General features: G+C 39.2%; 1 protein-coding gene across 27 annotated transcripts in view; it reads right to left on the minus strand.

The window, feature by feature from the left end:
- The window catches only part of KLF12 (KLF transcription factor 12), a 589,904-nt gene that overhangs the window by 25,477 nt on the left and 551,895 nt on the right, over nucleotides 1–12,532 (minus strand). For 24 of the 27 annotated variants that reach the window (XR_008619026.1, XM_028497474.2, XM_055089492.1 and 21 more), the window contains one exon: nucleotides 2,572–2,729. Coding sequence is in view for 24 of the 27 variants with exons in the window: in XM_028497474.2 (XP_028353275.1) it covers nucleotides 2,572–2,729 (158 nt within the window). In the remaining 3 variants the exon portion in view is untranslated. Of the gene's footprint in view, nucleotides 1–512; nucleotides 813–1,121; nucleotides 1,998–2,571; nucleotides 2,730–12,532 lie in introns of those variants that run through there. The other 3 variants (XR_008619027.1, XR_008619028.1, XM_055089499.1) reach the window with 3 other exon arrangements.

The raw sequence follows: 12,532 nt of genomic DNA on the forward strand, positions 1-12,532 counted from the left end.
AGCCAAACAACGCCATACGAGACAATTCAATGCTGTAAGAGATGAGGACTCCGCCCTCAGAAACGTCACCCAACTTGTCTTGCACAAGAAAAAGCTCTCTGTCACGCGAGGCATTTAAGGAGACATGGGAAATAATACTTGACCGGGAGTCACATTCATACCAAGGAGATAATGACACTGGTTATTGTGTGGATCAAATGAAAGAAAAAATATGTTAAGTGTGCAGAATACCGCATAGTATAGGGACTGGTTTTCTGTGAAAGATGACACCCAAGGATCCCTCTAACTAGGAAACGAACTAGACTTGGTGACATATAGGTCCATTCGGACCCTAGGAGTCGATGATTTCATCTTATTAATAAGCCAAACTAATTACTCCTGCTTCAGCATTAAGGGTTTATATTGCTTTGAATTATAATGCACACATCACATCTCCCCCACTTTCACAATCTATATTAAAACCTATAAGATGCAATCCTATCATGCCATAACATTAAATCCTCTAACAGTACCTCATTAAACCTTTTCCTCTCTTTCACTGTTCATCACTTGCATAAATGAAATAGACGGTGCCTGAGTGAAAACGGGGATAATAAGTATTTTGGAAAGTTCAAGGAAAATAGGAGTAACTCAAAATATACGAGGATTCACTGAAGAAAGGTCATTCTTCTTTTTTTTCTTTAACTGAAATGCTCCCATAAGAAGTCAGTAATATGAGCTGATCATACTTACTCCTCTGATTGGTGTTCACCGTCTACTGATAGGATGAAACATGCTTATTCAACTTTCATGTCTTTATACGCATTCTTGGCCTTCATGAGAAAATCGGAGACACACTATTCTATATAAAATAGATAACCAACAAGGACCTACTATATAGCAAGGGAACTATACTCAATATTTTGTGTAATAACCTTTAAGGGAAAAGAATCCGAAAAAAAAAAAGATATATGTGTATGTAAAACGGAATCACTTTGCTGTACACCTGAAACTAACACAGCATTGTAAATCAACTAACTTCAATAAAACCTTAAACATTAAATGGCTTAATTTTTCAGATCCAAAAAATAAAAAGAAAGAAAATTGATTCAAAACTAGTGTCGAAGAAATAGATGAAAACCTCTCCTGGGAAAGCTATGGATCAATGGAGAGGAAAGAATCTGGAATTAAGTAGAAAACGGATAAGGACTGGGAACAGGGAGGAAAGATGCAAGCGACAGTTTGCACACTGCGTTGAATTACCTTAGAAATAGTGATAGTATTAATGTATTAGATAAGCAGAAGTAAACTCCAGATTCTATAAAGCTTTTCTGACTTCAGGCAAGCATCCCGTGCTATATATAACTTCATCACACACACACAAAGATGTCCCATCTTAACGATCAGAGTCCTGAAAGTCTCCGTAAAGCAGCTTTCAAATAATCTGATATAAGAACATGACTCAATAACTGGCAAAGAATGACGATTTAAATGATTTTGCTACCTCAGCTGAGAAACAGTTTATACACTGTGGTTACCTTAATGTATCTGAGATGGGAGCACGATTTACGCAGCCCCACAGGAGTCTGTTACACGTGATGCAGCTCCCAGATAGAGGCAGGTGCTGGAGGTTGATTCCTGTCGAGGATAGTTACTGGCTCTATAGCACGTTGCTACCAGGAATGCGTATGAACGAATTTCTCTCTTCTCTCTGCTTCTTTGAGGTTCACACATTCCAGTCACCAGTCACTTTTCTGACCAAAAGGTTCTGTAATTGGGGGTCCCTCCTTCCACCTTTGGTCTCTTCCCAGAGCCTCCCATGGATGGTACCCGATGGGATCCAGAAGCCAAGGAAGCCAGGGGATGCCAGGTGAGGGACACACAGGGTAGGGGATTGATGGGGTGGGCAGGGAGCTAAGTGAAGAGTCACTGGCTTCTTTCCTGGGTAGGTGGCATGGGTGAATGCATGGTGACAAAGTCAGTGAATCACCTGTGATCTCAATTTCCTTCTTTGCACACTGTGAATATGAAAAATCCTCTCCTTATACAAAAAAATACCAGTGAGAATCAAATGGAACCATGTGGAAGTACTGTTTTTAAACTCCCCACAGTGCTATGTATATGTCAATCTTATTTCATTTATTGCGGGGGGGGGTTCATCTGTTTGGTTATTTGGGGGATGAGATCAAGGGGAGACAAACATGATCTAAGTGCTGGTGAAAACGGTAACTTTAAGAGAATGATTTTGTTCAGCTTGTTTGGTATGTAATGTGGACATTTTAAAACCTAATAACTAGACAACGATTAAGTGGCAACGCTGATTATGAAAAAGACTAGACCATTGTGTTCATACTATTATTTTAAAAGTCCTTAAGACACAGAAGAAATACTTCTTTGCTTGCTAAACTTCACGAAGACTTAGGCCTTTTTTCAACTGAGAGATGGAATGTACTCCACTCAGAAAGGAACATGTGACGCACATATGATGGGTGAGCACAGAACATTCCAGCACACTCATGGCTCCAAAGCCAAGCAGCTGGCCCTTTCTGGACTCTCAGCGACCCCCAGGTGAGAAGCCCTGCAGTGCTGTACCTGTATGCGTCCTTCGATGAGCCTTCAGGTGAGAACTTTTTGTGTACACTTTGTTGCATCCCTCAAAATCACATCTGTGGATACGCCGTTTTCTGGAGTCTGGGGATTCAGACCTTCTCTGGCGTCTTGTGCTCTCAATACTAAATGGTGAGATTGAACTGGAAAAAGAAAAAGTAGATTTAAATGGTGAGCAATACAGCACTCTGTTTGGTTCCAGTGCCATGAGCCCTGAGGCTCAGAGTCTGCAGCTTCATACAGACTCCAGGTCCCATGTTCACATTTCCCGCTGTCACCTTCTGGGACACATTTCATTTCTTAATCTTGAAGGCGGGCAGCTAGACCTATTTCTGATGAAACACTCTTAGGGAGAGAAAGACATGCTTAAAATAACAACAAAATGACAAAAACAAAAACTAAATGAAAGCAGTGGTGAGTGAGTAGATCCCCATGATCAAAGGATTATTTCTGGCGGTGTTAAAACTATCCCTCAAAGTTTTGAACTTGTGAAGACACTTACAGAGAATATTTTAGGAAGACCTGCCATAGACAAATGCCAAAATGAATGCATTTAATAAGTAACATGAGGGTCTGAATTGCATGCGACAACATATAAAATCGTGTAAAATCACAGCGTAATTTCAAAACAAGGTCGGGTTGAAAGAAATGACATCAGTACATCAATATCATGACTCATGACAAGCTATTTCAGTTCTGTAAAATGCACCTGACATTTGACTTTTCTCGTTGGTGGTTTTTCACGGTGAGGAATAAAGTTCACTGTATTGAAAGATTAGCTGTACCACATTATGAAAAAAAGTTTTAACTCTGAAATTTGGCCCTGACTTTTACATTGTTTAACCTTAATGCCACAGTAGAAAAACAGGATTAGTTTGTAATGTCAGGTAACTGATTAACATGTACTTCTTCCAACCTTAATGTCTTTTGATTGAGATAGAAATGAAGCACATGACTCATCTTCTTTAGTTATTCATGAAAGTTCTTGAAAATTACAGTGAAATACACTAAGAAAAAGAAATCACCCATATTCCTACTATAAAAAATTTACCACTATTAATACTTTGACATTACTTTCTTCCAGGTTTTCCATGCTTTGATGCTTTTAAAAATTCCTTTCTATTAATAAATCAATCCTTGAAAAACCTGAGAACAACAGATAAAGATACCCCTCCCCGCTTCTATCATTATCCTGGTCCCTTCTCCTCCCAGGGAAAACCTCTATCATCAGCTTTCTTTAAATTCTTCCAATTCTTTTAAGTCACGCTCACTGATATATATCTGCATTCATGGAAACTCATTATATTGTTTGGTGTTTTTTAAGAGACATATAAATAATATGCTGTTCACATCATTCTGAAAATTGTTCTACACTTGACTTTTGTTCACTTGACACCGAGGATGTGAGATCTGTTCATATTGATACACTGTATTGTTTATTTGAAATGCTATATACCATAGTTTATTGATTCTAAGATGAATATTTTAATATTTTAATGTCTCTAAAGGCAGGATGCTTCTGACATTTGACAGCTTGTCATAGTTTGACATATTTTTTTTTCTTTCTTAGTGGTATATAAAGTAATGGTGTATTTTACAATAGATGGTGTTTTAACCTAGATCAGGAGTTGGTAAATTGTTTCTGTAAAGGGCTAGAGAGTGAATATTTTATTTTGACTGAGAGTCATACAGTCTATGTTGTAACAAATCAACCCTGCAGTTGTACCATGAAAGTAGCTATAGATAAATATATAAACAAATGAGTATGGCTATGTTCTGATAAAACTTTATTTACAAAACAAATAGTGGGCTGTAATTGATCCATGGGCTGTAGTTGGTTGATACTTGACTCAAATGAAATACGGGAGTAGTCCAAAGAATACCATCCCAGCATTTTAAAATCCATTTCCTAGGTGATGGACCTAGTAGAAACTATTTCTACTATTTCACTATAACATTGCTCCAGTGAACTTGTTTTGAACGTCTCCTTCCATGTACTTGCCTTTTAGGTTTTCAGTGCATCTTTTCACTTGTACAAATAACAGATTCAGTAGCCAAAGCTTCATATTATTAGATAAGATCAAATATAAATGATGTTTATCTACTAGTATCTTGAACAGTTTTGTGCAAGTTTTCTAGTAGTTGAAGGAAAGAACATATGGGCTAAGCCACTTTTTCAGCCTTCTTATCACTCAATACGGATTTGTGGTTTTCCACACCATTGACTCAGTTGTAGGGATTGGAGCCTATTGTGAAAAGAGTCAAAATAGTGTGACAGGTCTGCCCATGAGAGAACAGCTTTAGTCACTCCTAACAAGGTATGTTCTGGCATAGGCTGTGATTTTTGCAAATAATTAAGACTGTGTGTGTGTGATAATAGGGCAACAGTAATTCACTTCTTGAATATCTAGACATAAAAACAAATATGGATCTCGTCACTGGGGGCCCTCAAAAATAGAAACTTTCACGTTGTGGTATGTTTGACATCTTTTAAATTGAGAATATGATATGGTATTTGTTTCCTTCAAATTATAACTTAAAGTCTATAATAAGAACCCTTTGTTTTGTACAATAATTTCTACACACTAATTTGCAGAAGTCTAAATGTAACTAAGCATAATCACACACACATATTGTTTGCCCATAGTTGAATTTAGCTACTTATCTTGCTATGTATACATGTATACAGAGAAAAGTGAAAAATAAATCTGAAATAAAAAACTAAGTAACTACTAAGTAGGTCTTTAAGGGACTGAAGTAATGCTGCTATATAGTCAATCAACTACTGAACTATACGGCAGGCAGAGAAGGGAAAGCAAGGGCCATAGAATGGTATAAAATTACTGCACTCAGATTTCTGAAATTACATTAAATGAAGACAGGTTAAGTTGATGGCCTTAATGTTCTACAAAACTTCATACCCTGGTTTTCCTCATTTTAAAGTGAAATGTTTTAGGACATTATGAAGAACAACCACCTAAAGGTATCTGTGTAAAGATGATGATGATGATAAAAATAATTTTTAAAAAGGTATGTGCAATGAATAGCTGGACCCAGCACAAACTAGCTTTAAAATGATATTCAGTGGGTAAAATTTTCCCTGGTTCCCCTTTTTAAATGGTAGAGACATCCTCAGAAGACATCAAAGAACCTTAGGCTAGCCTGTACCTTTCAGAACTTATTTGATCTCTTTGTGGAAAGGCAGGAAGGTAAGGGGGGCTGAAGTGAAAAAGAATAAAAAGTGCAGAAGAGCTTAAAGAACGCAGGAAGAGGAGAGGAAAACCCAACTCCACAGAGCACTGCTGCTGTACTGGGGCCCATGGCATGATCCTACAGTTAGGGGGCACTGTGGGTGGAAGACAATTGTGGGTGCCACGCCAAGTCCACGGCAGGAAATCTGATAGTCACGATGCTGGTACCAAGCATTTCTGTGTCTCTGGAGCCTAGAACATTGTGGGTATATAAGAAATGTTTGCTAAATAACATGAATGAATAGATGGATGAATGGAAGAGTGTATTAAGTCAGGTACTTAATTAATGAATCTTAATTGGTTAATTAATCCTTACCAGGATCCTTTGACTGCAAATCTTCCAATAATGGTCACTCAATTCCTCACTCTTACTCTCATTTCCCTAAATTTCATGTTTTAAATGCTATGGTATACAAAGTGGCTACTGAATATCTGGGATTCTGGGTAACCATTAAAACCACACGTACATGTAAGTGCCTTGTTTCTCTGCTCTAAGTTCAAGCGAATGGCATTCTAAAGCATGGCTTACAATTAAAATTCTCAGTGGGAGACTGCTGAGATCCTTCTGAACACGTATAAGATGCTGGTGAACGAAAGAAAAAGCTTCCCTTTGATCCTAGGTAAGCATCTAGGTGAGTGCGAAAGGGTGAAGGAATGATTCTAACTCATCCTGTCCCGTCTCACTCTGGGCTCAAAAGCACGGTATTTGGTAACAGAACAGCTATAATTACATGTTGGGTGTTTCTATCCTGCCCTTCCTATGCTTTCTGAAAGCCATGTGCCCTTTTTGTTTCTAAAGCACTTCAGGTATCCTCAAATGCACACACACTGACTTGTGTGATTCAAAAGTTGGCCTTGTTCTGAAGAATGGAAATGCGCAAGAAACTACTGCCTACGCCAGCAGAGGATTCTTCCAATAATCCCTGGTAATAAGCCCGGTCTGATGAAAATGGTCAGGGTAAAAGAGTTGCTAGTGTGTTCCCAGACACTGCACTAATAAACATATCCGTGCAGTTCAAAAGAACAATAACTAAAGGCCCACTCCCTTCCCCAGAAGGTTCCACCATTTAGAAACGTGAATGAATGACCGAGGGGGCCTCACAGGCACTGTGCTGTAATAATTAGACGTAGAGAAAACAAATGAGTGCGTCACGCCTTCAGTTACACAATAGTCCCACTTGGAATGGCAAGTTAAATTAGAATTAAACCCAGAGAGGCTCGAAAAGTCATATCCAGGAACAGCTCTATTTAAATAGAAGGCACCACACGGCTGCCATGAAAGAAATGCCGGTTAACTGTAATCAGCACGTAATAAAAGGCCATTTGTCACGTGTGACCTGAGTGTGATGAGACGCCCTTCACTGAAATTGGAGTTTCTATAGGAGTTAGAAAAAAACAAGCCAGGGCATTCATTTAAGGCTGGGAAGGGAGGACACACACATCCTAAATTTTAAAACAAGAGCAGAAAACAGAGGGATAGAAGATGCTTCAGCAAATTCACATGTATCATCTCAACAGAACGCCAAGGAGGATGGCTGAGGATAACCATGATGGCTGACATTTGCAGAATGCTTACCATGTGCCAGGCACTGCTCTCAATGCTTTAAGCTTCAAAGCAACTCTCGGAGGTCAATATTATTAGTACCTCTAGTTTACAGATGAGGAAACTGAGGCAAAGAGAGGTTAAGACTGAGGCCAAAACAACGTTGGTGACCACACCAGGAGTTGAACCCAAGTGGTTGATTGACTCCAGAACCCCATCCTAGTTAATATGTTCTACTGACTCAGGTAAACAGGAATATAAACCAGCATATAACACAATATGAAAAAGCAACAAAATAATCTGTATCATTTAAATTTCCTCTCTAATCCTATTATAGAAAACAGCACATAAAAGCATTCTTAAACGTAGCCTGCTATAATATACTTTTCTCTTGAGAATTTTAAGGTAAACTGTTTTATTAATACTGCCAGTAGAGGTACTCAGTATAATTACTTACTATTAATCTACCTTAAAAAATACTGTCTTAAGGTTGTTGTAAAATATATATTTCTTTCCAGGGACATGTTTTTAGAAGACTGAGTTTGGCAGCGGTATGCGATTAAGTCTTCCTTGACCATCAAGACCACAGAACTAGCTCCTTCCCTGCCATTTTAGTTTATTTACAATTGTACCAAAAAGCATTTAGAGTTGGTTGCATGACAGAGTTACCTTAAGGGAAGGGGGAACATTCAGTTTTAAGAGTATATTTTGTACTGTATTCCAAAGTTTGCTTTAAAATTGTTTTCAACAGGACATAAATATCACCTACGGGAATTCTGAATCAGCTTCTGCCACAGAAGAGACGGCAGCAAGAACTACTTCCTTGTCAGTAAATCAAACACCACGTTGAGAATGGAATATCGAGGCCACACCATCAAAAAATCTAGAAACAATAAATGCTGGAGAGGGTGTGGAGAAAAGGGAACCTTCCTGCACTGGTGGTGGGAAGGTAAATTGATACAACCACTATGGAGAACAGTATGGAGGTTCCTTAAAAAACTAAAAATAGAATTACCATATGACCAAGCAATCCCACTACTGGGCATATATACCCTGAGAAAACCATAATTCAAGAAGAGTCATGTACCACAATGTTCATTGCAGCCCTATTTACAATAGCCAGGACGTGGAAGCAACCTAAATGTCCATCGACAGATGAATGGATAAAGAAGATGTGGCATATATATACAATGGAATACTACTCAGCCATGAAAAGGAATGAAATTGAGTTATTTGTAATGAGGTGGATGGACCTAGAGTCTGTCATACAGAGTGAAGTAAGTCAGAAGAGGCAAAACAAATACTGTATGCTAACACATATATATGGAATCTAAAAGAAAAAAAAAAAACAATGGTCATGAAGAACCTAGGGGCAAGACGGGAATAAAGTAGAGAATGGACTTCAGGATACGTGGAGCGGGAAGGGTAAGCTGGGACATACAGAGTGAAGTAAGTTAGAAAGAGAAAAACAAATACCATATGCTAATGCATGTATATGGAATCTAAAAAAACGGTACTAATGAACCTAGTGGCAGGGCAGAAATAAAGACGCAGACGTAGAAAATGGACTTGAGGACGCAGCAGGGGATGGGGAAGCTGGGACGAAGTGAGAGAGTAGCATTGACATATATACACTTCCAAATTAAAATGGATGGCTAGTGGGAACCTGCTGCATAGCAAGGGAGATCAGCTCTCGATGCTTTGTGAAGACTTAGAGGGGTGGGATAGGGAGGGTGGGAGGGAGACGCAAGAGGGAGGGGATATGGGGATATATTTATACATATAGCTGATTCACTTTGTTGTACATCAGAAACTAACGCAACATCGTAAAGCAGTTATACTCCAATAAAGATACAAAAAAAAATATCGAGGCCACATGCCAAAAAAAGAATTGATGAGAATTTCAGTTAAACCGGAGTTACAAAAATCTTAGTAATTGAGATTCTATTCACGTGGACAAGCCAGACATATGTGGGTTTTTTGCAGGCTTTCTCTTAGCCAGCAGATGGCTCTCAGAAGCAGGAATCTTTATATTTCTCTTCCATACTATCACAGACTCTATCTAGCTTCTATCAAACCATGTCAGTGCCTTTTCTACGACATGAATTGGGGAAAAGGCGTTAGATACGTTCACCCTCCAGTCCCCAGAAGCTACATTCCAAGGCAGCACAGATTCACTGATTCACAGATTCACCTCTTTCATTCCTGCCCATAGCTTCCTACAGAAAACTACTTTTGAGCAGATTTGAAATTGTAAGATTAGTAGTTGCCAATCTCTCCAGAAGCTGTGACTAAAACATTATACACCACTTTACATTGAAATCTGGATTCAATAAAAATAAATCCATTTCACAAAATGTATAAACCAAGAGTAATACATTTGCTGAAAACATGTCCCAAAGCTCAATCCTGGCATACATTCCACTAGAATTTGACACTTTTTCATATGAACAGAATGTGTCAAAGTGTATTTCTAATTATTATCCTAATAAATGAAATCTCCTACTAGTTAAAATATAATGGGTTTACCAACGAAGTTTTCTTAGGTGGGTCTGCAGATAGATTCATAGTATATCATGATTTTCCTTAAAAATAACAGCTGCTACTAAGTATTCTTCATTACTATCTAGGACCATTAAAATACTCAGAACTGTTACAGGCTCTGCTGTTTTCCTGATTCATCATATTTTAGCAAGTAAGTAAAATCATAAGCTGTGTAAGCAAAGAGTAAAATAGATAAACAGACAAAAATGAATCATTAATGGCATTTGCTGTGATTGCTTATACTATCAAACTTTTATGATGAATTGATATTACAAGTTGAGAGAGGATGATTTGTTAACAAAAAAGATCCATTTCAGATATGCAATATCTATTCAAAAGTTTCTTTTGGGGGAACACTGTAGGCATTGTAAAGACTTTTCCCCATAAAATCAATTCATAATGCCGAATGGAACAAGGGTCCTGAAACAAGTGCGGATTTCTTTTTTTTTCCTCTTTCTTTTTTTGTTTTTGGCTGCACCTCGCGGCTTGTGGGATCTTAGTTCCTCAACCAGGGATCAAACCTGGGTCCACAGCAGTGAAAGCACGGAGTCCTAACCATTGGGTGCCAGGGAATTCCCACAAGTGTGGATTTCTGAATTACACTGGACACAGAACAGAAGACATATAACTTACTGAAATATTCAGAAGAACGTTTCCACAGAATTTCTTTAGGAAACATTGGGGTTTAAATTATGTTTCATGCCAGGAGATATAGCTTGATGGATCATTTAAACCTAAAAAAATACTTTCTAGGTCTGAACAGGATTAATTAATCAGAATGCCTTTAAGGCAGGCACTGTCCTCCTCAGGTTGGCACAAGCCCTACAACTCCCTGTTGCCTTATAAGGACAGCACTATGCATTTATCTTATTGGTGTGGCCCTTGAACCCATCTGATGTTGAGACCCTCTAGAATTGTGCTAAGTTAGAAAAATAAGTTCTCCTTATTTCATTAAAGATAAACTTTAAACTCCTCAAGAATGAAGATGTGGTCACATGCATGCCTCTCTAGAAGCTGGCACATCAGTAGGTGCTGGAAAGGGTGACGGGAAAGGAAGAGAGAAAGGAACTTGGGAAACACAGTCTACCCCATGAGGACGTTCCCAAGGGCACACATTGGAGCCTCACCATAACACTGCTCTAGGGCAGAATTTGATATAAACAGGTTAATTTTTCCATATCAGAGGGATCTTCTTATAAGGCAGATTCAGTCTTAAGGTAGTTGTTTGGATATACCCTAGGCAAGGACAGTATATAATAAGACTCTGTGTCTTAAATATTAAGACACATATAAATTGTTCCAAATATACAGTTCTAATGAGATATTGTAAGGGAACCATAAATAAACTTTTAAAATGACCATCCACACAGCCTCCATCTATTTTATGCTTGTCATTAACCAGGTCTATGTTCCACTAGAGATTTGTTTTATTAAAGAGCACTGAAATTATATCAGTTAACTATCTGGTACTTACATAAATTATTGAAACAGTTTTTAATTGCTCATACAGGTATATATAAATAACAAGGCCAGATTGGTTCAAGATGGCGGAGTAGAAGGACGTGCGCTCATTCCCTCTTGTGAGAGCACCGGAATCACAACTAACTGCTGAACAATCATCGACAGGAAGACACTGGAACTCACCAAAAAAGATACCCCACATCCAAAGACAAAGGAGAAGCCACAGTGAGACAGTAGGAGGGGCGCAATCACAATAAAATAAAATCCCATAACTGCCGGGTGGGTGACTCACAAACTGGAGAACACTTATACCACATAAGTCCACTCACTAGACTGGTTCTGAGCCCCACGTGAGGTTTCCCATCCTAGGGGTCCGGCAACAGGAGGAGGAATTCCTAAAGAATCAGACTTTGAAGGCTAGTGGGATTTGACTGCAGGACTTCGACAGGACTGGGGGAAACAGAGACTCCACTCTTGGAGGGCACACATAAAGTAGTGTGTGCATCAGGACCCAGGAGAGGAGCAGTGACCCCATAGGAGACTGAACCAGACTTACCTGCTAGTGTTGGAGGGTCTCCTGCAGAGGCAGGGGGTGGCCGTGGATCACCATGAGGACAAGGACACTGGCAGCAGAAGTTCTGGGAAGTACTCCTTGGCGTGAGCCCTCCCAGAGTCTGCCATCAGCCCCACGAAAGAGCCCGGGTAGGCTCCAGTGTTGGGTTGCCTCAGGCCAAACAACGAGCAGGGAGGGAACCCAGCCCCACCCATCAGCAGACAAGTGGATTAAAGTTTTACTGAGCTCTGCCCACCAGAGCAACAGCCAGCTCTACCCACCACCAGTCCCTCTCATCAGGAAGCTTGCATAAGCCTCTTAGATAGCATCACCCACCAGAGGGTAAACAGCGAAGCAAGAAGAACTACAATCCTGCAGCCTGTGGAACAAAAACCACAATCACAGAAAGATAGACAAGATGAAACGGCAGAGGGCTATGTACCAGATGAAGGAACAAGATAAAACCCCAGAAAAACAACTAAATGAAGTGGAGATAAGAAACCTGCCAGAAAAAGAATTCAGAATAATGATAGTGAAGATGATCCAGGACCTCAGAAAAGGAATGGAGGCAAAGATCGAGAAGATGCAAGAAAT

Source organism: Physeter macrocephalus, chromosome 13 (genome assembly GCF_002837175.3).
Source record: "Physeter macrocephalus isolate SW-GA chromosome 13, ASM283717v5, whole genome shotgun sequence".
Taxonomy (NCBI): domain Eukaryota; kingdom Metazoa; phylum Chordata; class Mammalia; order Artiodactyla; family Physeteridae; genus Physeter; species Physeter macrocephalus.